This window comes from Anabrus simplex, chromosome 2 (assembly GCF_040414725.1).
Source record: "Anabrus simplex isolate iqAnaSimp1 chromosome 2, ASM4041472v1, whole genome shotgun sequence".
In the NCBI taxonomy this organism is placed as follows: Eukaryota; Metazoa; Arthropoda; class Insecta; order Orthoptera; family Tettigoniidae; genus Anabrus; species Anabrus simplex.
The window spans coordinates 269,397,945-269,424,833 of NC_090266.1; the positions used below are offsets into that span (position 1 = coordinate 269,397,945).

General features: G+C 41.7%; 1 protein-coding gene across 2 annotated transcripts in view; it reads right to left on the reverse strand.

Annotated features, from left to right (window-relative positions):
- Positions 1–26,889, reverse strand: part of LOC136864045 (oxysterol-binding protein-related protein 9) — an 830,446-nt gene that overhangs the window by 275,018 nt on the left and 528,539 nt on the right. For both annotated transcript variants that reach the window (XM_067140573.2, XM_067140572.2), the window contains one exon: positions 14,319–14,457. In XM_067140573.2, the coding sequence (XP_066996674.1) occupies positions 14,319–14,457 (139 nt within the window). The remainder of the gene's footprint in view (positions 1–14,318; positions 14,458–26,889) is intronic.

The window sequence follows — 26,889 nt, forward strand, 5'->3', positions numbered from 1 at the left end:
AAGCAGAACAGGTATACTTCGGGAGACACAACTACCGTATTGATGTAATAGTAATGTGCGTTTGTCACCCAAATGAAGATTAGCATGCCTTACGAACCACGTTCATTGTTCAATGAATGAGTCATCAATTCACAGGCTTGTTCCTTACAGTCTTCACCACACAGAGGAGGCAAACAGGTTATCTATCGTTGTTGTTAATAATAATAATAATAATAATAATAATAATAATAATAATACTGGAGGAGGAATATATAGACTGACACAACAAGAAGTCACATCCAGCCTAATATTGTAGTAACATACAACGCGTCGAAGATCACATATCTGACTGATATTGCAATCCTAGTTCGTGAGAGCATCTAGAAGATCAAGTAAAAGATCCACGAGTATCTGCCTCTGGGAAATGAAATTTAGAAGATTCCTCTGACTCGGGAACTGAGTGTTTGTGTTCGTTCCAATACTCCTCTCCTCTCTACTCACAATACATCACACTACGAACCAGCACACAAAACACGCAATAATGAATACATCCCTCCACATAGGGTTGGTGTCACAATCGGCATCCAGCACTAAAAACGGGTGAAGTCCACATGCACGACAAAGTTCGCACCCGCGATCCGACCAAGGTGTGAGAAATGCGGCAGAAGATAATAATGTTATTGTTCTTACGTCCCACTAACTACGTTTGACGGTTTTCGAAGACGCAGCGGTGCCGGAATTTTTTCCCAAAGGAGTTCTTTTACGTGCCAGAAAAGCTACCGACTCAAGGCTGACGTACTTGAGCACCTTCAAATAGCATCGGACTGAGCCAGGATCGAAGCTGCCAAGTTGGGGTCAGAAGGCCAGCGCCTCAATCGTCTGAGCCACTCAGCCCCGCAGCGCTAGAAGAATAAGGGGATTGAAGCCAGATTTTCTCTTGTGCAAATGAAGATGGTGCGGACGAAATTTATTCCTAGGTACTACTCGGCTGATGTTGGTCTGTTGCGTGTAAGTGACCGGAATAAAAGTGGGGGTCATTGCGGACAGCGACTGAAATAACCTCTTCATTATGACCTGACGTTATAGGAGTGTATCTAGTAGAAGGCACTTTCCGAGTGCATCAATTGAAATACAAACGTCGTTCAAGGCTCCGGAACATACTGGCTGTCGGTTTTCTTCCCTCAGGAAATCGCCTGTGATGCAAGCCTTAGGATTGTAATGACTTCTGTTATTTATCTCAATTCAGGGTTAACATACCAACGTATTCGTCACTGAAATAAGTCGCGAGTGAAGATCAGTTTGCTCCCACTACACGAGTGGGCTTTGCATTGTGATCTGTTTTTTTCTAGCGGGGTAGTTCAGGTAACATACATGCTAAATATAATACTGCGCTATCTTCTCAAACGAGAGACACTGCAGAATGTAGGTAAAATGAAGCTGTGAACACCTTCAAAAATATTTACATAGAACAGGATTCGAACCGTGGACCCACTTTCAGATAACAAAGACCTTACCGGTACCATACCGATTCACCGAGCGAGTGGCTACGTGGTTTGGGCCACGTAGCTGTCAGCTTGCATTCGGAAAATAGTGGGTTCAACCCCACCCTCTTCATTGTGAGCAGACGTCACGGGATGATCTCGATCAGGTCGCGTCCTTCCCAGGAACGCAGTAGCCTGCACTCTTATGCCTGTCGGTTGTCGTCTACCGTATAGCGCTCTTGATACATTGTGAGGCTTTACATGCAGCGGGCAGTTCCCAGCCTATACAATACCTGTTCCTGATCAGTGTGTGCACCTTCTGTCGTAAGGTACAAGTTCATCGTATCCGTGCTCATTTTATGGGTTCATTCGGGGTACCCATAATGAATTAATAGTGACGCTCACGATTCCTTCTGTCTTCTAGCCCGATCCCGATACAATTTGCTTTACGTCGCACCGATACAGGTAAGTCCTATGGCGATGATGAGATAGCGAAGGGCTAGGAGTGGGAAGGAAGCGGCCGTGGCCTTAACTAAGATACAACCCCAACATTTGCCTGGCGTGAAAATGGGGAACCACGGAAAACACCATCTTAGGGCTGCCGACAGTGGGGCTCGAACCCTCCCAGTCCAGGCGCAAAGTCAATACAGCTGGCATACTCCCAGCCCAGCAAACTTCAGCCTCAAGTATGCAAAAAAGGCAATTTGTCTCCGCGACGCGGTGTCCTGAGTTCGTGGCTTGTCTGTGGCGTTAACCACTTTAAAAACTAGCCCTGACACAATTCAGGCAACGGGTAGCCAATAGGTCGGTCCGCCCAAGTGTGTTTGACCCGTCTGGTGTTTCAATCGCCCCCCCCCCCCCGCTCTCTTTCCTAAACCCTCCCAAGTCTCCATCTCACAGAATACCCTAATGTGCCATGGATCCTCCCTCTCTAGGTCATCTTCTCAAATAAGAGACACTGCAGAACAAAGGTAAAATGAAGCTATGAACACCTTCAAAAATATCTGCATAAAACCAGGGTACCCATGACCTACACCCTCTCGCGGCATCCGGGAACTTGCCTCCTCGGACCGTGAAATTCATGGCTTCCCTGTGGATGTGGAGTGATTCACTGCCTGGACCGCGGTGCGCCGTTCGATTGGTTCGGCCGATGCGTCGCGATCGGATCACGGGCGGGATCGACGCTGTTGGCTGGGGGATGCTTCCTCCCAGGATATCATGCCCTCCAACTTCCGACACCTTAATATTATCCCCTTCAAACTCAATTTGCACCTAACCAGACAAAACTCCCCACCCTCCCCACTTCAGAGCCACCTCGGTGGATTGAGTAGCCGAGACCCTGTAGCCAAGATAACTTATTCCCGCCAAGTGCCAAGTCCATCAACTAAACCTCCTAATACCAAGTTACAAATTCCACTTACTCTTACGACAAACTACAAAACGCTGCCTTCTGCCCTTAAACTACCAAGATCAATACCATAAAAATCACCTGCAATACGAAGCACCAGAACGTTAGGTGGTCACCGTGACGGCTGCACTGCCAAATTGCCGATAATTAATGTTGTTTCTTCACAATGTTAACACCTGCACACTAGTAGTACACATATAAATTAATTAATTTTTATATGCCATTCACTGCGAAACATGCAACAGTATAGTCCCAGTTGCTATCCCAAAGCAACATTGGGCGTAGTCAGTACCTGGATGGGTGACCAGACCATCCAGGTCTGCCACATACCGAACCGCATGGTTCGCTGTGCCAGCCTGGCCAACACGCAATGCGCCGTTGCCTTTGTTAATTAACCTTAATACGATACATACACCTTGACGTTTTGATGTATTCACAAAGACGCACACAAAATGCTGTAAGTTGTGTACCCTATTTTATTCACAAATTATTATACAAATTCTATTTACATCCTCTACACACACGCACTAATGAACTGCCATCATGAAACAAAGCACTACTATGAAGGACAAGGAGAGACTGCAACAGTTGCATGTCAACTACCAACCGAACAAAACCAATTCACGTACTTGACTTCAAACACTCAGCTACCACGACTTCCACACAAGTTTCATTAAAACAACTCCACACTACAATCAAGACTGCGTCCTTATACACGTTACCTGGCCAGGCTTCTATTATAGAAGAATATGACAACATATTTCCTCGTAAATTCGAGAGTTTCTAATAGCCTAGTTACAATGTAAAGAACTTTCAACATAAATCTGGTCAAACATGGCATTGTTCTGGACTTATTATAGTGTGTTGCACAATGTTACATAATAAATTATATACTATTAATTACGTGTTCTTACATTAAATAAACTCATGTTAATATATATACAGCAGATGTTCCATGACATAACCTCACAAATAATACGATCGTGATTTATACCAATAAAGTCCGGAAATAACTACGTAAATAATAATACTAAAGTAAATGGATGTAAATACTTCATAGTCATACCTCACAAATAATAATAATAATAATAATAATAATAATAATAATAATAATAATAATAATAATAATAATAATAATAATAATAATAATAATAAATATTTGCATTATTTACCCATGGGTTAAATAATAGTGTTTCCAAATTATATTAGTCTATTACACTTGCGTCAGTTTAAACACTCCAACAAATCAATAAAATTAAAAACACACCTTAACATGTTATAAACCTGATTAATGAACAAAACCATTTACAGATCGACGGAGGAGCGCAATGAAGCGCACCGGTATCGGTAGTTCACAAACCACACATAGGTGGCTCATACGGATAACGAGGGTGGGCTCGAACTCACTATCTCCCGAATGCAAGCTCACAGATGCGCGCCCCTAATCGGATGGCCATCTCGCTCGGTGGGATGATCATGAAAGACTGTTAGGTGAGAATGAGCAGTCCATTATAAATAACAGCTCTTATGACCATTTCTTGCTTCGTAACATTCAAAAAACGTTATGCTAGGTTTCATCGAGAAACACTACATTTTCCCCTGAAGGCTGAGGCTCCTTCATAGTGATTATCCAACACGCCTTGACTGAATCAGCGGAATGATAGTTAATAAGGATTTCCAAATCGAAGTATAGGATGGTAGCCTGTTCGAAACGGCTAGCTCATTTCCTCGATTTCTCACTCCAAGACGTATTTCTTCGAAGCTCGGTGAACAGAGCGTGTATCAGGAAGTTCCAGCAGCAACACAACATCGTTTGCAATAGCATTTTGCTACGAAATGTGCAGTATTATCAGAGGATAAATGCGGTCTGTGAAGCTCTCTGTAGGCAATGTTGTCTCAAGTGTCTTTAATAAAACGGCGGTCGGTTTGAACATTTAACTGATGCCCCGTGTTTCAGTAAAACTTCCTGCAGAAAAGCATACACGAACAGATTAACTTCTGTGGAATGGCAGATTTTCCGAATGGCTGAATTAATTGTTGAATAAGGCAGATTACTCACAATGTTCAACTGTTAAGTTCATTTACTGTTCGATATAATTGGGATAAGTTGCAATTTCGTATTTTACTTGGTAAGATATTAATTGCTGTATTTTTTTTTGCACTTACACATAATTGTAGAGTAAGAAATTGTTGTATATAATAGCAAGTGAGGAGGAAATGGAATACATTTATTTCAGATTAGGTGCTCACTATATTATTCTGGTCACTTCTAGTTTGTATGCTATGAAAAATGACTAATATAGGTAATATCTCTGCAAGACGTAATAGGCCTAGATAGGAAAAGTAAATTAAGTAAGCCAAACTCTATTTCCAGAGTTTATTTCTTTAGAAATAAGTGTTACGTTCCACTGAAAAATTAATAGTCTGTGTTGAAAATCGAGTAACGTTGGTTTTGACGACTATGTTCATACTCTCATTTTGTGAAGCCCTTATGGGAGCAGATTCCTATACAATCAATTATTCAATACCTAGCTAGCAAAGTAGTCATTATGTTAGGTAAAACACTTTGTATAATTCATACGAGAAATTATAAAGCAAACTGTCAACAGCTGCGAGAGCAAAATTGAAATGAAAAACCACAGAAAATTATTTAGTGAAAACCAGCAATGGAAATCGAATACACGTGTCTACCGCAGCACCGAGTAATATTTATGGGAGAATTCACTCGCTATAAAAATGTTGCTCTGCATGATTAAAACATCCTGGGTGACATATTTAACCTCCTCTGACAAAGATGATGATCTTCGTCTCAGATACGTAACATGTGAGGATAATGAAGTATAAGTTCGGTCGTTCGATGCCGAATCGCCGAGATCTTGAAAACGTTTTTCCGGAGTTTTTTCACTCCCAACTACAGCCCTAGAAACGTACAGATACAAAAACAATATAAGTGATCAGGTATTTCAAAACACAAGAGTACACGAGGCAGACTATTAGGATATTATTTCCCAAGAACGAAATAAACAAAAGTGTGAGACATGAGTCTTCAGGTTCATATTTCACGAAAAACTGAAAGCAATTTAATAAAGAACACTCTTTCCAGAAAGGTAGGGGGAGGTGAGGGGTAGAGAATGTTACGTATTTTCCTTCTTTACTGAATGTGAACTGGCAAGTAATTAACGTAAATTCTTCACACTTAATAGCTTCCTTTTGAAATTGCTTGTGTTTTGACGTTACGTCACAGGAAATTGGCCAAGTAAGAAATAATGCAGAAAGTAAACCGTCACTGAAAAAACTGAAGTCATTTTAGATATCAAATGAAAAACTGAGATACGGAGTTGAAATATCACAAAAGAATGATCTAATTCCATCCGAAAAAACCTAAAAATGAAAAGTATTATCGACGTCCATCAATTCGTGCACATAACAACAGCCATTCGACTTCCACGCTTGAAATTTCCACTAAACCGCCGAATAACGTTCAATGAACAAGCACTTGACTTAAATAAAAGTGTACAACAACTAGCTCGTGTGGATTACACAACATAAGTCAAGGACTACGACAAGTCGATTCTCTGGAATCCACAAGGCTGTCACTACCAATAACATATGATTAGTCCTCCAGAAGCCAAGATGTCTGGCTGTTCTCTATCGATCGAGACGGACAAAACATCACGCTGCGTACACAGCTTCCCGGCTTAACGGCTTACTCACAACTTGGCAGAAAACCAAAGTGTTGTTCTCCTCCCAGTTTGGTTACCTAAACAATGTTGATTTAATTTGTGTCTTTATAATTTTATAGAGCGTTTTACAATATCAGGGAGTACCATGGCATATTTAAATCACTGATTTGGATGCATGAATTACACAATACTAGCTAACCAGTTGTTCCAATTAACCTTTGAAATGGAATGGCGTGTGGCCTCCGAAGAGGCCTGGTGCAGGTCTTTTGATTTGACGCCATATGCGACCTGCGCGTCGTGATGAGGACGAAATGATGATCAAGACAGCGCATACACTCAGTCCCCGTGCCAGGGGAATTAACCAATTATGGTTAGAATTCCCAACCCTGCCGGGAATCGAACACGGGACCCCTGTGAACAAAGGCCAGCACGCTAACCACTTAGCCATGGGGCCGGACAATTGATAATGTGTAACATTATCAGATTAACAGCAGATATAACCGGACGCCTCTTCCCCGTCCACTAATATCCTGTTTATGATCAAATAGATCTATCAAGGCTTCGCCAGTCAGGAAAAAAAAGGTCCAAATATAATATGTAGGCTACTATTTTGTATTCATCGTAAACTCACTGCATCCTTAAATATAACGCTCAATCTAATTTTTAGGCGGTTTTCTAAACTGTCATTCTACAGTACAGTAGTATATACGCATTGCCCCCAAATACCCTCAAGAAAACCGCTCTAGTAGAACGATATGTCACTTCTACGAACAGCGACCAATTAGAGGCATGTCAATGCCCACTGTACTTCACAGTTATATTTAAGTTGAGAGGGATACTGCATTTCAAATTTTGGCTAGCAAGGAAACGAACGCTCCATACAGATGCAGCATACATAACAGTTTGCGCCACCGTGTAATTATGTTTAGGGTTCAGCTAGTTATGCACTAAAAATATGCATACGAATATGGACGAAAAGTTTTAAAAATGCACTCAAAATAAAAATGTAATAGATGCTATTTAGTTAAAAAATTAAGTTCTACACTTTATAAATTACCAAACAAGCCGTTACATACCACAATGCAACGGTTCAGTTTTTCGAGAATTGCATAAGTCTTGATTACACTTAATCACACGATGTAACAAGTACTAAAATACAACTTTGCGCCTGTTTTCACATAAAATGCTTTTGTACTGAAAAACGTCCCTCTCTACACCCACATGTCACAAGTAGAACATATCGATTGGCTTACTTCTAAAACCTCGTATGTCCCAATGCTCTTCCTACCCATTATAGGCTATTCCTTAAGACTGGGCACGCCTCCCAGCTACATACTTATATACAGTCCATCAGAATTATTTTCGTTGTGTTCATATTCCTCTGCTAATGTGTAAAGGAAAATAGACCTTGCCATACAATATTGTAGGGATGTTGTTTGCAAGCGATTTTACGCACTCCTACAGTATAATATATTCAAGGTTCATTTTCCTTTATACTTCGCCATAGGAAAATGAACACAACGAAACTTGTTCTGATGGGCTGCATACCCCCACATGTGGCTGGGAAGCATGAGCAGTCTTAGGAATATAATGTATAGGAAGAGCATTGCGACATACGAGGTTTTAGAAGTAATCCATCGATATTCCAACTGAATCATAGACTCTAGCATTGAGTGCCCATGACTTTTTTCTTCGGAGAACAACATAAATACATTCAATTGGCGAAGCCCGGAGTTCTTTCAGCCTCTACACTATCTCCCGGAAAATCCTATTTTCGAAGTTCAATGGAGATTTGTTGTTGTTGTTGTTGTTGTTGTTAGTGGTTTCACTTCGCATTAACACATCGAAGGTTTTCAGCGACAGAAGGATAGGAAAAGGGTTAGAATTGGAAAGGAAGCGGCCGTCGTTTTTATTAAGGTACAGCCTCAGCATTTGCCTGGTGTGAAAATGGGAAACCACGTAAAACTACCTTCAGGGCTGCCAACGGTGGGATTCGAACCCACCATCTTCCGAATGCAAGCTCACAGCTGCGCGATCCTAACCGCACGGCCAACTCGTTCGATCAATGGAGATCGTTCGGCTTCTTCAATAATTTCAGTTCTACGAGAAGGGGCAATACTCTTTCAACTGGGTGATGTCATGTTCACCAAACTGTACGAGGAAAGAAGCAGAGCACAAGTAATTGCGGAGTGCAAAAAGAAATCATGCGAATATGATAAAATAATCTGGAAAGGCTAGATTATGCCGCAGGGAAACCTTTCTAGACCATAACAAAGAAACACAAAAAAGGGAGGGAAATGGAAATGAACAGCGTTTTGGGGAAATCAGGTGAACCCACTGTAGATCCTATGAAAGCACTGGACATGCGGATGGACGCATAACAGAGTTCATTAGGAGAAGAACAACGACGGCAATGAAATTACACTCGAAGAAGTGGAGAGAGTGGTAAAGAAATTACAGCGACATAAAGCAGCAGGGATGGATGAAATTAGATCTGGAATGGTGAAATACAACGACAGGCCTTCATACAGTAATAGGAATAGCATGAAATCTGCGTAAGGTACCTTGCGATTGGAAAATAAAGCAGTAATTACAATCTATAAGCAGGGGAACAGGAAGGATTGCTACAACTATCGAGGTATTACTTCGATCAGTATAGCAGGCAAGGTGTTCTCAGGAATTTTGGAAAAGAGTGCGCGATCGATGGTGGGGTGTCAACTGAATGAGAACCAGTGTGGTTGCAGATAACAGAGGGGTTGTAAGGACCAGATTTTCAATAATTGTATAGAAATACACGACGAGAGGAATAGACAGTTATGCTTATGTTTCGTAAATCTAGAGAAGGTGTAAGTCTGGCGAAGCCCGGAGTTCTTTCAGCCTCTACACTATCTCCCGGAAAATCCTATTTTCGAAGTTCAATGGAGATTTGTTGTTGCTGTTGTTGTTGTTAGTGGTTTCACTTCGCATTAACACATCGAAGGTTTTCAGCGACCCACTGGTGTCCGGCTGGCCATTTTTGTTCTGTACTTAACATCTTCAACACGTACTACATGTACGTAACACGACCTAATACGTTGAAAGTCTGTTTCGATTACAATGCGGTCGTGAAAATTCAATATTCAAAGAAATAATAATACTGACATTCTGTGTTTCACTGAATTCATAACCGCCGACTCACTCACTCAATCATTCTCTCTCTCTCTCTCTCTCTCTCTCCAGAACTGTGTTTAACAACCAGTCACATGTGTAAATGTAGTCTGATCTAGTAATAATAATTAATGGCGTGTGGCCTCCGAAGAAGCCTGGTGCAGGTCTTTCGAACTGAAGCCGTATAGGCGACCTGTCTATGAAGATGGGGCCGCATCTATGATAAATTCTAGTGATGAAGATGACACACACACCCAGCCCCCGAACCATCGGAATTAATCAATGAAGATTCGAACCCGTGAACCCTGGACCAAAGACTAGCACGCTAACCACTTAGCCATGGAGCCGGGCTCGGATCATATGAGAGTATTGATGATAAAATGTGGTTAGTAACGGGTACGTGATGAAGCCATGCATTAGGCTAACTGGCGTACCCGTCGTTGACAGGTTCAAACTGCACCAGCAATGCCATCTACCGGGGATGAGTGGCAGCAGAGGACACAGAGCCCACCTCAATAGACAGTCAGTGTAATTTCACTGTTGGTAAGTTTTAGCGCCTTAGAACATTGGAGGCCATTACATTTTATTTTCTTCCTGCTTGGCCAATCTAGGTCTAGGCTTTAACCCCCGCCTTAATGATTTCTGTCCCCTCGTTTTTTCGAGTGATTGCGCCTTCACGCTTTTCTTCCCATTTCGTGAGTCATCTTTGTTATCTTCCTGATCAATAGACGCTAATGACCAGGCAATCAGGAGTTTATAAAGAAACGATCACGAAACCAACCACAACCATCACCATTTCGTTCGTTATCACGATGACTGAACAATATGTCAACGTCAACGATAATAATAATAATAATAATAATAATAATAATAATAATAATAATAATAATAATAATAATAATAATAATAATAATAATAATGTCGAAGATGCTCACCGTTGATGGACTTAAAAATTTAAGTGAATATATCCATCAGACCATTATAGCTCGCACGGTAAAAATGTATCAGATATAATACATCGAGAATTAGACCTTCAATCAATTTTGTTATGTGCATTATTCAGATAGAACTAATATTTCCGGAGATATCTGGAAGTTAGTGAGAAAACTAATAATCGCGAATACTGTATCACGATTATCATTCCAAGGAATCGAACCCGCGATACCGAAGCTCGAAGGTCTAGACACTGACCACCCAGCCATAGAGTCAGGCTGGATTTAATACGAAACCTTTTCTTTTAACGGCCAACGGCAGGGTTCGGATACATCTATCTCCCCAATGAAAGGGTACTCACATAAGCAGCAGTTTCAACGTTTCATAGAAGTTAATGTACCCACCACAACTTAAAAGTTCATCACTGCAGTTTAAAATGTGCGGTGCAGATGACACCTGCAATGCAGGACTGGCCATGTTGTTGCATTACATAAGCTTGTCTTTGGGTGAAGTATCACACGGGAATATCTGCATTTTTAAACAGTATGTTATTACTTACGTGACATCTATACACGACGAGCAGAGTCTTACGTAACTCAAAAGCACGAATGTCAGAATTCATTTAACGCGGAATTTGGGCGCACAGTGGAGGGGGACGTACATACATACATACATACATACATACATACATACATACATACATACATACGTACGTACCAGGAAATTATTTCATAATAAGGCACAACCAGACATTTGAGGTGCCTAGAAGCAAAGTCAGCAATCACCACTTTGGAAAATTTAACAGTAGAAGCAAAAAACGTTTAGAGGTGTTCATCGAATGAAAATTCGATCAATAATTATTTCTTTACGTGAACTGACATGAGAAAAGCAATTGTACAGAATATTTTAATTGTAAAGCAACTGTGAGACAAGATAATAAAGCTTTCAATTAGGAGATTGCTGTTTTTGCTTATCATATGTGGATTTTGCTGACTTTGCATCTCAGATGGAGAAGAAAGTCAGGTTTCTAGTAGAGCTCTGAATTTATTTGAAGGATTTAAATTAAAATATGGACTACAACAGATTATTACAGTATTATTGCAATAAAGTATACTCTGAAACAGTGTTTCACAAGAACACTCCCAGTTTTCTGGGTCCCTTTTGTTGGAAATACATAAATATTAAACGTAAGCTATCTTCTGCATACACAATTCTGGAGACTCATCCATTAGTTCACATGCATAGTCATTATTGTATGCAAATCGGACGGATACGTTGTCAATTAGAGGCTTATAAAATCCAATTTTTCATTCTGATGCCAGTTCTCACTAAAGTGAATCTCAAGCAGTCGTTTGACACCAGCAATTTTCTTAGGATTGACAAGGTTTGAGTTTCGGTCACCTGAAAATCCCTAACGTATAAAAACTCACCGAAAGTACATTTACCCCAGAAACTCTTTGTAAACCACGGTTGGGGTATTGCCTTTTGGGGCTAAGATGACCATGCGATATAGAACTGTACATGTGAGAAACAGTCTTCTCTCTCAAGTCCAAAAAATACAAAAATAAAATAAAATAAAATTGTTTCTTTATTTTTTTGCTATTTTGCTTTACGTCGCACCGACACAGATAGGTCTTGTGGCGACGATGGGACAGGAAAGGTCGGGAAGGAAACGGCCGTGGCCTTAATTAAGGTATAGCCCCAGCATTTGCCTGGTGTGAAAATGGGAAACCACGGAAAACCATCTTCAGGGCTGCCGACAGTGGGGCTCGAACTCTTAATTTTTAAAAGAGATTCCAAATACCCATTTCCACGTCAGCAACATCTTCAATTTTGGAGGTAGAGGTATCCCCATAAAAAGAATTCAACCCCTTTATCAGTCCTTACCCCCACCCCACCTAAGTGGATTTTCCAAAACAAAGAAAGACATGTTTCTTTATTTTTAAAGGAGATTCAAAATACCCATTTACACGTCTGTAACACCTTCAGTTTTTTTATATAAGTATCCTCATAAAGAACAATTCAATGCCTAAGTGACGTGCGAGTTGCGGAACATAGAATTGTTTTGCTATTTGTTTTACGTCGCACCGACACGGATAGGTCTTATGGTGACGATGGGATAGGAAAGGCCTCGGAGTGGGAAGGAAGCGGCCGTGCCCTTAATTAAGGTACAGCCCCAGCATCTGCCTGGTGTGAAAACGGGAAACCACGGACAACCATCTTCAGGGCTGTCGAGAGTGGGGTTCGAACCTACTATCTCCCGGATGCAAGCTCACGGCTACGCACTCCTAACCGCATGGCCAACATGCTCTGTAAACAACTACCGTATTACTCATTTCTCTGCTTAACTTCCAGGGAATCTGTAAGGAAAAAAGAAACAGCTAATGTGTCTATATAACGAGAGAAACGAACCTGTGCATCTCTGATATATGGGCAGTATCGTTCCTAATGCAGAAGTAAAACCGAGTTGAAATATGAAAATACGGTATATTACATGTAGTCCTACTTATTTCTTGCTGCTGATTAATTTTAGAAGCTTGGACTATCTTTAATTAACAGCCTCGTGTGCATGTGAGTAACAAGTTACTATGAACATAACTAGATGTAAATTAATTAGGTATGGGGCTAGGTTAACTGACTGGGATTTGAAATATTATTATCTCCTACTATTTCCGCGGTGCAAGTATTAACTATATTCAGACCATCTGTTATCATTGCTGGGACTCGAACCTAGAATTTGCAAACGATGCAGCTATTCACGTCTGAGCTACGCCAGTGAGTCACATTTATAAATGATTATGACATAGGTATAAAATACTACTAGATTATAATATAAACCAAGTTAGGCTCAATTCAAATATATTGCAAATTAACTGCAGTCTAGTAATAATACTTATGACATATGTTTTACGTCATATTAACAACTGAATGCTTTCCGATGAGCCAGAGTGTCAGGATTTTGTCTTTTCATGTGGAAAATATTGGCACGTCAGGGATAGCCCATTAACGAAGTTCAGAGTGGATGGATTCCTGTTACCCGATCAATAACAGGAATAAGTTCAGTGCTTGTTAGCGCAGGATATACGATATATCGCAATTTCACACCGGTCTGCAATTACTTTCACAGCAAACACAACCTGAGAAAACGCTTTAATATGAAGTATCATACTTATCACTTTCGTCAGATATTCACTATCGTTTGCATTTCCAGAGATGCGACAATTTTTGACTGTTGATCTGTACATGTTCACAACACTGAGTGACTCAGCTGTAGTTAACACAAATCATCAATACCAAAGTTGTCAGTAAGTGAAGTAACAGTCGAAATCTCAGTAGGACTACCTCGAAATGCGGTGTTCAACTACCTTTCCAAACAATTAGACATACTTTTCGCCGTTACAGACAACAGTGCCACACAGGTTATCAGAAAGACTTCATAAGCACGGATAATACTGGTGTTGACTGCAACGCCCAAAACCACTAAACGTTGAAAAACAACAACAACGAAAATAACAGCAATAATAATTCTGGAGATTCTCTTCCTTCCCTTCACCTTAAATCTCTCCATTAATATAACCCGTCATATTTTCAAATTCAGAGGTACGACGATGTTGTCATTTGCTGACATTGCTGAGCACAGGAAACAACTTTATTAAAATGGACTGTAACAAGAATATTAATACTCACGTTGGAGACTGGGTTACACTTGGAGTGTCGCTGTATTCGTTGGCATCAAAGAAATCCTCTTCCTCCGAACTGGAATACGAGGTCTCCGGCACAATAAGCGTCATACTGGGCCTATGTCCAGTGGAGGTCTTACCGAGCTCTGAAACAAATCAAGAAATACTAATGATATTCAAGAAGAAAACAATATAACTAAGAAAACGCGCTTCAGAGCAAGAAGAATGGCGCTGTGCTGTAGCCAGTCAAGAAAACTCAATCACAATCCTGAAAAAGACAGACTTAAACCCGTTATCTAACGGAAGTGTTATATGGAAATCGTCCACATGGAAAGCAATGTATCACATAGTACGATCAAATATAGCCAAATCAATGATACTAGAAAGCAGGAAATTAGTTTGGTTGCTTCTGGGTGCCTTAGAAATAAAAGGGTTCAAGCCGATGGTAGATAGGGCATCGAAAATAACAATCTTCGAAGATATTTTTCAGGTAACTTCTTATTAAGGACTAAATGATGGTACAGAAAATGAAGCATGTATTGCAAGTCTTATTCCTACACAGGCTACCTAACATAATCCGGCTCCATGACTAAATGGTTAGCGTGCTGGCCTTTGGTCACAGGGGTCTCGGGTTCGATTCCCGGAAGGTTGGGGAATTTTAAACATAATTGGTTAATTTCGCTGGCACGGGGACTGGGTGTATGTGTCCTCTTCCTCATCATTTAATCCTCATCACGACGCTCAGGTCGCCTACCAGCGTAAAATCAAAACGACCTGCATCTGGCTAGCCGAACTTGTCCTCGAACACTCCCGGCACTAAAAGCCATACATCATTTCATTTATTTACCTAACATAAGCAATTAACTGGACACAGTACGCCTATCTTGAAACTTCAACGAGTACAAGAGGAAAAGTGAAGAATCCATTGCAGGTTATGAGAACTGAATAGTACACTTAATCATACAAATAAAATAAATAAATATATAATAAAGTCCCTCAAGCTGTTGCTGATGAGGAACACACGCCGGAATTTCGCTGCGAAAGGAGTGTGTTCATGTCCCAATATACCAGTCGGCTCGCGAGCGCCGTACCTTCTACTTACAACTGTCCCGCATGCATTAGTGATGCATGGGATGCCTAATCACTAGTTTTCGAAGGAGTGCTACAACGTGCTGTATAGTGGATGTTGTGAAACAAATGGCAGTCATTTTACTGCACACGTAGTAGCATAACAGGGTGTGTAAAGCCAAAGGTGCAGAAAAAATATAGTAACTTATTAACTTATACACGTGTAGACATTCCACTCTATAAAATAGTTGTTACTGAGTGAGTTGGCCGTGCAGTAAGGAGCGCGCGGCTGTGAGCTTGCATCCGGGAGATAGTGGGTTCGAATCCCACTGTCGGCAGCCCTGAAGATGGTTCTCCGTGGTTTCCCATTTTCACACCAGCAAATGCTGGGGCTGTACCTTAATTAAGGCCACGGCCGCTTCCTTCACATTCCTAGACCTTCCCTGTCCCATCGTCGCCATAAGACCTATCTGTGTCGGTGCGACGTAAAGCAACTAGAACAAAAAAAAGGTGAAACTGTCGGAACAGGAAAAGTTGCAACAAGATTTGCTCTTTTTCTCGCTAACATGGATGAACACGTTCCAGTTGCAATCTTATCCAGACGTTATCTAACTTACAAACATCGAGTTGATAAGTCTGAACTGCAATAGTAACCTCTTTACTACTACTGCTGCTGCCGAGTTGTATGCCTGGCTCGTCCGTGGATTTTAACCCTGTACTAGAAGAAGGATCACTAAGCCAACTCTGGAGCTGCCCAACATGAGAGGCAGCGGACTCAGTCAAGAAAGCTTCACAACAGATATGGGCGAAATGACACTGCTGACTGGTTCGAAACGTTCAACACGGCACAGCGAATTGCTTCGAGGCGGTGTGTCGACACTAGAGCTGGGAACGGAGCGAGTAATACCGATGAGTAATCCGGTTGTAGCGGTAGAGCGCACCACCGATCCCCTCCGCTTACAACTGCAAGTACTCGCGGAGGACCAGAGCACAGCGTGGCTTGTTGTGTGTTGTAGATAATGCAAAGCATAGTAGATAATAATTGTGGCACTGGTTTGATATTTAGTCCCATTTTGAGATGGTATTCATGTTTCGAATATTTAAGGAATTGCATACATTTTTACAGAAATTTGTACCACAAATGCCACGAAAATCGTCTGATGCATGGCAGTTCTTCGAAATTACTGGTGATAAAAATAAGCAAAATGCAAATTTTGCAGCCGCACTTACGCGACGGGTGGTGGCGTAACAAATTTGTGGGATTATATCAAGAGGCATCACAAGGATGAAATGAGCTGGTCGGCTTCTCCAGCAGAAAACAACATTGCTGTATTCAGCAAAATAGTTATGTTGTGAGAAAAGGGCATTTAATTTACGTTGCCATACCAATAATGTATTTAAACGTGCCGCCACATTACATTCCTCGGTAGTTCACTCGGTACAACCGGGTGATGACGTCACAACAACCGCTCCGCTCCGTCCCCTCCATAGTCGACGCTAGAGCTGGGAACGGCGCAGTTGCTCCTACTGCATGATTGCAATCGGTAGTGCGAGTGTAGCGCTCCATCCGGTATTCTCCGGTAATAAAATGTTGCTTAGAAAACAATCGGTGCTTCGGTGGGCGAGCTGAGGACGGAGCAACAGTACTGTTTATTGAATGCAGCTTGCAGTTCCAGTGGTGGTGCGCAACAGATGTGCTAGCGACGTAGTAAATACTGCTTTATAAGGCGAATATATGAAATTTATCATTCTCATTTATCATTAGTGTTTAATAATAATAATAATAATAATAATAATAATAATAATAATAATAATAATTCAAATCCCGGTCACTCCATGTGAGATTTGTGCTGGACAAAGCGGAGGTGGGACAGGTTTTTCTCCGGGTACTCCGGTTTTCTCTGTCATCTTTCATTCCAGCAACACTTTCCATTATCATTTCATAGCATTTATCAGTCATTAATAATAACCTTGGGAGTGGCGACCCCATTGTAGCCTACCATCGGTTTCATATATCACATCCCTGACCCGGTTAAAGACTGGAAAACACGCTGTAGGTTTTTCATTATTATTATTATTATTATTATTATTATTATTATTATTATTATTAAATTTGCTTCTTCCAAAGTCCCCGTTACTTATAAAAGGGGTCGTTATATTTATCGTATTCTCACAGTTGGACTAGATAACATAAAACATATGGAACTTTTTGTATAATCCGCCTGAGGAAAAGTTTATACCAGGGGCTTATTTCTTTGTATGGAATTTATTATTATTATTATTATTATTATTATTATTATTATTATTATTATTATTATTATTATTATTGTCCACTTCTGTGGTGTAGTGGTTAGTGCAATTAGCTGCCACCGCCGGAGGCCCGGGTTCGACTCCCAGCACTGCCACGAAATTTGAAAAGTGGTATGAGGGCTGGAACGGGATCCACTCAGCCTCGAGAGGTCAACAGAGTAAAGGGGGGTTCGATTCCCTCTTCAGCCATCCTTGAAGTGGTTTCCCACTTCTCCAGGCAAATGCCGGGATGGTACGTTACGTAAGGCTACGGCCGCTTCCTTCCCTCTTCCTTGTCTATCCCTTCCCATCGTCCCATCCTCCCAAAAGGCCACTGTTCAGCACAGCCTGGGCGAGCTACTAGTCCTCCTCTCCGATCACCGATCGAGTTGGTTTCCATCCAACTATCTCTCAAACACTGATTGCGCCCTTCCTTCCAAAATGCCAGTGAACACCTTGCCTGGTATACTGATCAAAAAATACATCTGTAGTTGTTGCAAACCTTTCTGTTCCCTTGCTTATAGATAGGTGCAATTACTGCTTTCGTCCAATCAAAAAGGTAGGTACCTTACTACCATTTCATGCTAATCTTATTACTCTATGAAGCTATTATTCATCCCTGCCTTCCCACTATATTTCACCATTTCAGGTCTAATTTCATCTACTCCTGCTACTTTATGACAATGGAAATTATTTACCATTTTTTCCACTTCCTCCAGCGTAATTTTACCAACATCATTGTCCTCCTCCACACGAACTCGGTTGTTCACGGCACCATCAGCAAGATGTCCTTTCAAGTTGAGAAGATTTTCAAAATTTTCCTTCCACCTGTTCAGTGATTTCCTACGATTTCTTATGAGTTAACCTGGCTTACCCGAAACACCATCCATTCCCCTTCATTTTCTAAGAAACTTTATTAGTGTACAGAAAGGCTTCCCTCCCGCTTGACCTAGACCTTCCAGGTTATTACCGAAATCTTTCCATGACCTCTTAGATTCAACAATGATTTGTTTCGCTCTGTTTCTTTCATCTACGTAAAATTCCCTGTGTGGAGCCATTTGTGATGCGACTTCATTTTACGTTTACAAGCTACCTCCACCGCATCACACCACCAAGATTTTCACTTTCTTTCCCCATCTTCACACACATGGTCCCTTGCTGTTTCTACTACAGCAACCCTGTATTCCACCAATTCCCTTCCTATATCCTCAACCTGCTTACTGTCCACTGTTTGCAACTGTTCGCTAATCATATCCATGAACTTCTCTCTTTATTTCCTCGTCCTAGATATTTTCTACTCCTATTCGTCGGCAGACAGATTTCACTGTATCTATGTTAGGCCTGGAGATAATTAACTACAGATCAAACAGTGGTATGTATCATTAAAAATCCCCGGAATTCCCGCACATTCCAAACAGATTTTCTGAATTTACCATCCCATATGTAGCGATGAATAGCTTCGTACTTGAAGAATGTATTCGTAACTGCTAATCCCATACTGGAACAGAAACAGAAGTCCAATAAATGCGCCCCATTCCTGTTAGCTTCCATATCTCCCCGCATTTACCTATCACCTTCTCGTAACCTTCAATTCTATTTCCAACTCTCGCACTGAAATCGCCCATTACCCCTACCCTATCATTGCTATTGACCCTGAGTAAAATGTAATTAGTGCTTCATAAAATTGTCGACTTAATCCTCACCTGCACCCTCACATGGTCAATACACCGAGTCAATTCTAGTCGTAATTCCTCCAACAGCTAAATCTACCCACGTCATTCGCTCACTTACGTGCCTAATATAAACTATGCTGCGTGCAATTAGTATTCTTGATTAACAATCCTGATTTTTAATAAATATTCCTCTCAAAATATTAAATTTGAAGCCAGAGTTAATTTAAATCTAACAGTAACAAATGAGCATAAATAGAGGAAAATACTTGTGTATGGAAAGATAGCTGACTAGTTTACAACGTGAGGTACACAGGACCGTCTAAGGATTACAAAAAAATGGAATATAAAATACACCAAACCACTGTCATCTATCGAAGTTATAGACTAATTCGAGTCCCGAAGATTGTAATGGTAATTTTCAGCTTTGCTTTACCCTCGGTTTTGTTGATCTCGGTTCAGAAACATCTTGCGATAGGGCTTCTATCAAGATCCTATACTCAAATAAATCTAAATTATCCACATTTATACTGGCATTACAACAACGTAAACCGATACACTTCATCTGCGTTCAGTATACGAAGCGGATGACTGCTATTATATTTTTTTCCAAGATGAAAGAATTACAACAACCGCTACTAGGAGAAAGTCGAGGTTACGCTTTGTTAAACCATTGCCTAAGAGGTAAAGTGTACACATTTAACTCTTAATGTGGGCGTGATATTGCTTGAAGCTAGTTTGCTGCAACAAAAATCCCCGCCAAGGCTCTTTACACCTTCGAAATGGAACGTCATGGTCCGACCTTTCGTTTATAATCAAAGTTAAACTGCTAGCGAGATTACTAAGCTCCTGACTAGAGTTTTGATTGAGTTCCTTGAAACACTTGTCTTCTCCAGGAGATTAGGATAGAAGGCTAAATCAAATAATCTGCAACTTTTTTTTTTTTTTGCTAGGGCTTTACGTCGCAACGACACAGATAGGTCTTATGGCGACGATGGGATAGGCAAGGCCTAGGAGTTGTTAGGATGCGGCCGTGGCCTTAATTAAGGTACAGCCCCAGCATTGGCCTGGTGTGAAAATGGGAAACCACGGAAAACCATCTTCAGGGCTGCCGATAGTGGGATTCGAACCTACTATCTCCCGGATGCAAGCTCACAGCCGCGCGCCTCTACGCGCACGGCCAACTCGCCCGGTTCTGCAACTTTTCTTGACTCAATTGTATAAATAACAATAATAATAACAATAATACATAGATACATACGTACACCGAGAGGAGTGGTCGCGCGTGTTAACGCACTACGGCTAGGGAGACAAGCTCTTCATTCGGGAGAATGAGTGGGTTCGATCCCCACCGGCGGTTATCCTGAGAATGGTTTTCTGTGGTTTCCAATTTTCACTTCCACGCAAATGCCGGAAGAGTTAATATCCATGGGGCATAGGCGATTTTTCACCTCCTTACACAATTTCATTCATAATCATTCATTTCATATTCATTAGATCCTCAACTGACGCTGTTGGACACACATGCTATATTTGAAACTAATAATAATGTTATGTCCGCCTCTGTGGTGTAGTGGTTAGCGTGATTAGCTGCCACCCCCGGAGGTCCGGGTTGGATTCCCGGCTCTGCCACGAAATTTTGAAAAGTGGTACGAGGGCTGGAACGGGGTCCACTCAGCCTCCGGAAGTCAAATGAGTAGAGGAGGGTTCGATTCCCACCTCCGCCATCCTGGAAGTGGTTTTCCGTGGTTTCCCACTTCTCCTCCAGGCAAATGCCGGGATGGTACACAACTTAAGGCCACGGCCGCTTCCTTTCCTCTTCCTTGCCTGTCCCATCCCTCCACAACGCCCCTGTTCAGCATAGCAGGTGAAACCGCCTGAGCGAGGTACTGTTCATCCTCCCCAGTTGTATCCCCCGACCCAAAGTCAGAAGCTCCAGGACACTGCCCTTGAGGCGGTAGAGGTGTGATCTCTCGCTGAGTCCGAGGGAAAAACCGACCCTGGAAGGAAAACAAATTAAGAAGAAGATAATAATGTAATATGCTTTACGCCCCAATAACTACTTTTACGGTTTTCGGAAACGCCGAGGTGCCGGAATTTAGTCCAGCAGGAGTTCTTTTACGTATCAGTAAATCTACCGACACGAGGCTGGCGTATTTGAGTACCTTCAAATACCACCGGACTGAACCAGGATGGAACCTGCCAAACTGGGGTCAGAAGGCCAGAGCCTCAAAAGTCGGAAGCACTCATCCTGCCATATTTGAAACTAGCTGAAAGGTTTTGTTCAGTTTCACAAAGTCTAACCATCGTCGCCTTGGGCCCCTCCACCTCCTTCAGCCGCCATGACCGAGCTCATTACTCTCATAGGTAACCTAACCTCCCCCATTCGCCAGATATGACCACACCACCTTACGCGTAACGCATCAACTATTGAGTTCATTCCTAATCTAGCCTTTACCTCCTCGTTCCGATAATCGTCCCGCCATTGTTCCACCTCTTTGTACTAGCAATCATTCTCGCCAATTTCATGTCCGTTACTTCTAAAATATGAACAACACATCTCAAGTTCACCCAGCTATCGCTCCCGTACAGCAAAGTCGGTCCGAAAACATACATAAAGATAGTTTCGACCGAGAACTCACTATTTTCTTTCTTTCTTTGATCGCAACTGCGAACTCACCGCCTTAGCTTCGCTGCACTTGATTCAATGTTACTACACTACCATCTTGGAAGAGTACATATTCTAAGTACTTGAAATCATCCACCTGTTCCCTAATGACATTACTGTAGTCTTGGAAATGCCAATTTTCATATCGTACTCGCTATACATTTTTTCAAGTTCTAACCAAACAGCTTACTAACCATCACCCAACTGAATCACTCTCTATCACTTTATAGCTTTCAGTAAATGATCCATGTATAACATGAACAGCAAAGCTGGAAGATTACAACTTGTCTAACACTGCAACAACTCTGAACCAAGAACTCATTACTTAAAATTCTTACTGCGGCCAGATTGTCAACATGAACGTCGTTTATTGTCTGTAATAACCTACCCCTAATCACTTATTATAATCCCTCAAATATGGCTAATATATTTTCCCTTATAGTACTCTGCCATATGCCGTTTACAAAACTATGAAACATAATTGTCTATTCTTCTCATAGCATTTTTCAGTTACTTGATGCAAACTAAGAATGTGGTCCTCTGCGTTCTGAAACCACACTGGTTTTCAACCAACTTGATCACCACCACTGATAGCAAATTTTTTTTCCAAAATTTCTGTGAACACCTTGTCCGGTATACTAAACAATGAAATACATCGGCAGCTGTTGCAATCCTTTCTGTTCCCATGCTTACTCACATCCCATGCTAATCCTATTACTGCCAGGCTGAGTGGGTCAGACAGTTGAAGCGCCGGCCTTCTGACCCCAACTTGGCAGGTTCGATCCTGGCTCAGTCCGGCGGTTTTTGAAGGTGCTCAAATACGCCAGCCTCGTGTCGGTAGATTTACAGGCACGTAAAAGAACTCCTCAGGGATTAAATTCCGGCACCTCGGCGTCTCCGAAAATCGTAAAAGTAGTTAGTGGGACGTAAAGCCAAAACATTATTATTATTATTATTATTATTATTAGTAGTAGTAGTAGTAGTAGTAGTAGTAGTAGTAATCCTATTACCCTGCGAAGCCATTTCAGCATTGTTTTCCGGCTACATTTCGCTATTTCAGGTCTAATTTCACCTATTCCTGCAGCTTTATGACAACTGAGTTCTTTTACCATCCCATCCACGCCCCCAAGACGTTTTCCTCTTCCTTATAACTCCAATGTTCGGGATTTCAACAGAATGATTTCCTTCTCCGATGACAAGATTTTGAGAGTATCCCTTCCATCTGTGAAGTTGTTTCTTAGGACGTACCATTAGTTCATATGATTTATCCGGTATACTATTCATTTCCCTTTTCCCTCCCTTCCTAATTCTTTATTATAATCCAGAAAAGTTTCCCCGCCGACTGCCCAAATCTTTCCAGGTTATTACCGAAATCTTACCATGAATTCTTTTCGAGCTCTACAATGATTTGCTTCACTCTGTTTCTTTCACTTACGTCTACATCAGTTCTTGCTGAGAGCCATTTTCGGTATGCCTTCTTTTTACGTGTACAAGCAGCCCTGACTTAATAATTTCACCAAGATCTTTTTCTTATCTTTACACATACGGTAGTTGTTCCTAGGCATTCTCTTGCCATTTCTACCACAACTTCCCAGTATTCTACCGATATTCTTTCTACATCCTGAATCTGCTGAGTGTCTATTCTTTGGAACATCTCGCTAATCATATCCATATACTTCTAATTTCCTCGTTCTGGGAATTTTCTACCCTTATCCGTCTGGAGACATTCAGCTTCCTCCATCCTAGAACTCGTGATAGTTCATTACAGATCAGAAAGTGGTAAGTATAATCAAAAAATTCCCACAATACCCGTGCATTCTTAATAGATTTTCTAAGTTTTAAATCAGTTAAGATATACAGTAGTCTATTTTAGAGCAGGAGCCTCCGCCCTCTCATAGCCGTACGCATGAAGAATAAGTTCATAACTGCTAATCTCATACTAGCACTAAGTCCAGTAAACGCTTCCAATTGCTATTTCTACCATATCTTCCCCACATTTACCTATCATCTCGTTTTCTACTTTACTACTATTTCCAATTCTCGCATTGAAATTACCCCTTAGCATTATCCCGTCCTCGCATTTTTTTTTTTGCTAGGGGCTTTACGTCGCACCGACACAGATAGGTCTTATGGCGACGATGGGATAGGAAAGGCTTACGAATGGGAAGGAAACCTTCATGGCCTTAATTGAGATACAGCCCCAACATTTGCCTGGTGTGAAAATGGGAAACCACGGAAAACCATCTTCAGGGTTGCCGACAGTGGGGCTCGAACCCACTATCTCCCGGATGCAAGCTCACAGCTGCGCGCCCCTAACCGCGCGGCCAACTCGCCTGCTAATAATATTTAATGACAAAGTGTATTACAATGCGAGCTTATTATTTATTTATTTACAAATAATAATATGTATTCTCAAAACTTACATATTTAAAAATGTATTTTCTGCAATACTTGCAAAATACGACCATGGGACATGCAATCTAAAGTATTTACAATATATATATATATATATATATAATAAATAAACAAATAAATCGGTAAATAAATAAATAAATAAATAAATAAATAAATAAATAAATAAATAAATAAATAACATACTATGAAACATAATTGAGAATTTGGAAAGGAAGTCGTGGGGAAGGGTGTGTTTGTGTGTTTTAGGTTGTAGCCATTCCTTAAAGGAAAATAACAAGTGGCACCGTCAACAGTTGAGAATAAAACCACACTTAAAATGGCACACTAGTTGGAAAAGGTTCGCCATCCCTGCTGTAGATGATAGATAAATCTATTCCTACACAATGACGAAATTATCGAAGTATTTCTTGGCTTTCTGACGCTCATGAAGGTAAAAAGTTATACTTTATATGTTTCTATTACAAATTAAGTTACTTTAAAGATCAGTACATCCCATGTACGGAAAGTATGACTAGACGTGCTGCGGACAGTGCAAATGCATTGAGTGTTAAGTCAACGCCATGCCTTAGTAACTTTAACAAGACTTTTTTATCTTCTTATAATTAAATGTATTACTTTTCGCTCGTTGTGCATTCTATGCGTATATGAACCTACCAAGAGGTATTGCAGATTTCGCAAGAAATTAGCACAATAGTTATTATACTTTATAATTATACATAATTATTTTCAGTGTATCCCTATAGAACTGGCGAATTACAGGAATTACAGTCGTTGGTTAAAAAAATGTCAAGCCGTATAAAATGTTACACCCCGGCCAGCACCGTTGATTGTATTTCTACGCAGATGTTGTTAGGCTCTCAAAGCAGTACAACCTTTCTTCTTCCTTGTCTTTTCCCAATTGTTCAGGAATGACACTGGATATGGATTAAGCCAAATTTTACGACCAGATGCCTTTTCTGACGCCAACCCTATGTGGAGGGGTGCAGCCTATTCTCGACTGCATGTTTCTATGGCGGTTGCTAACGTGATGCGTTGTATGTAAGTGAAGATGTGTATTAAGACGAACATAAACACCCAGCCCCCGAGCTAGAATCACACACAGTTAAAATCCCCCGACCGGCCGGAATCGAAGCAGGGGCCCTCTGAACCGAAGGCGACTACGCTGAACACTTAGTCAAGGAACTGGGCTATTAGAAAGGTGAAAAGCTCTAAAAGTTATCATTTAAAGTTAATTTCCGGTACTCTGTGACAGACTATTAGCAGGTGTATCAATTATTGTGAGAAAGATTAATGACCCTTCGACAGAATTATTCATTCATTTTCTACATTTCGTTCACACACTATAACGTGAAGACGGGGAATACCGACTATGTTCAGAAAACACAATTGAAATACACTGACTGACAGTGACAATGCAACACCAAGGAGGAGTGGTTCGAAAGGGATGAAAGTTGGGGAAAAAACAGAGACGGCACAGATGAATAATTGATGTTTATTTCAAACCGATATGCAGGTTACACAATGCGCACGGCATCGACTCAGTAGGATGTAGGACCACCGCGAGCGGCGATGCACGCAGAAACACGTCGAGGTACAGAGTCAATAAGAGTGCGGATGGTGTCCTGAGGGATGGTTCTCCATTCTCTGTCAACCATTTGCCACAGTTGGTCGTCCGTACGAGGCTGGGGCAGAGTTTGCAAACGGCGTCCAATGAGATCCCACACGTGTTCGATTGGTGAAAGATCCGGAGAGTACACTGGCCACGGAAGCATCTGTACACCTCGTAGAGCCTGTTTGGAGATGCGAGCAGTGTGTGGGCGGGCATTATCCTGCTGAAACAGAGCATTGGGCAGCCCCTGAAGGTACGGGAGTGCCACCGGCCGCAGCACATGCTGCACGTAGCGGTGGGCATTTAACGTGCCTTGAATACGCACTAGAGGTGACGTAGAATCATACGCAATAGCGCCCCAAACCATGATGCCGCGTTGTCTAGCGGTAGGGCGCTCCACAGTTACTGCCGGATTTGACCTTTCTCCACGCCGACGCCACACTCGTCTGCGGTGACTATCACTGACAGAACAGAAGCGTGACTCATCGGAGAACACGACGTTCCGCCATTCCCTCATCCAAGTCGCTCTAGCCCGGCACCATGCCAGGCGTGCACGTCTATGCTGTGGAGTCAATGCTAGTCTTCTGAGCGGACGCCGCGAGTGCAGGCCTCCTTCAACCAATCGACGGGAAATTGTTCTGGTCGATATTGGAACAGCCAGGGTGTCTTGCACATGCTGAAGAATGGCGGTTGACGTGGCGTGCGGGGCTGCCACCGCTTGGCGGCGGATGCGCCGATCCTCGCGTGCTGACGTCACTCGGGCTGCGCCTGGACCCCTCGCACGTGCCACATGTCCCTGCGCCAACCATCTTCGCCACAGGCGCTGCACCGTGGACACATCCCTATGGGTATCGGCTGC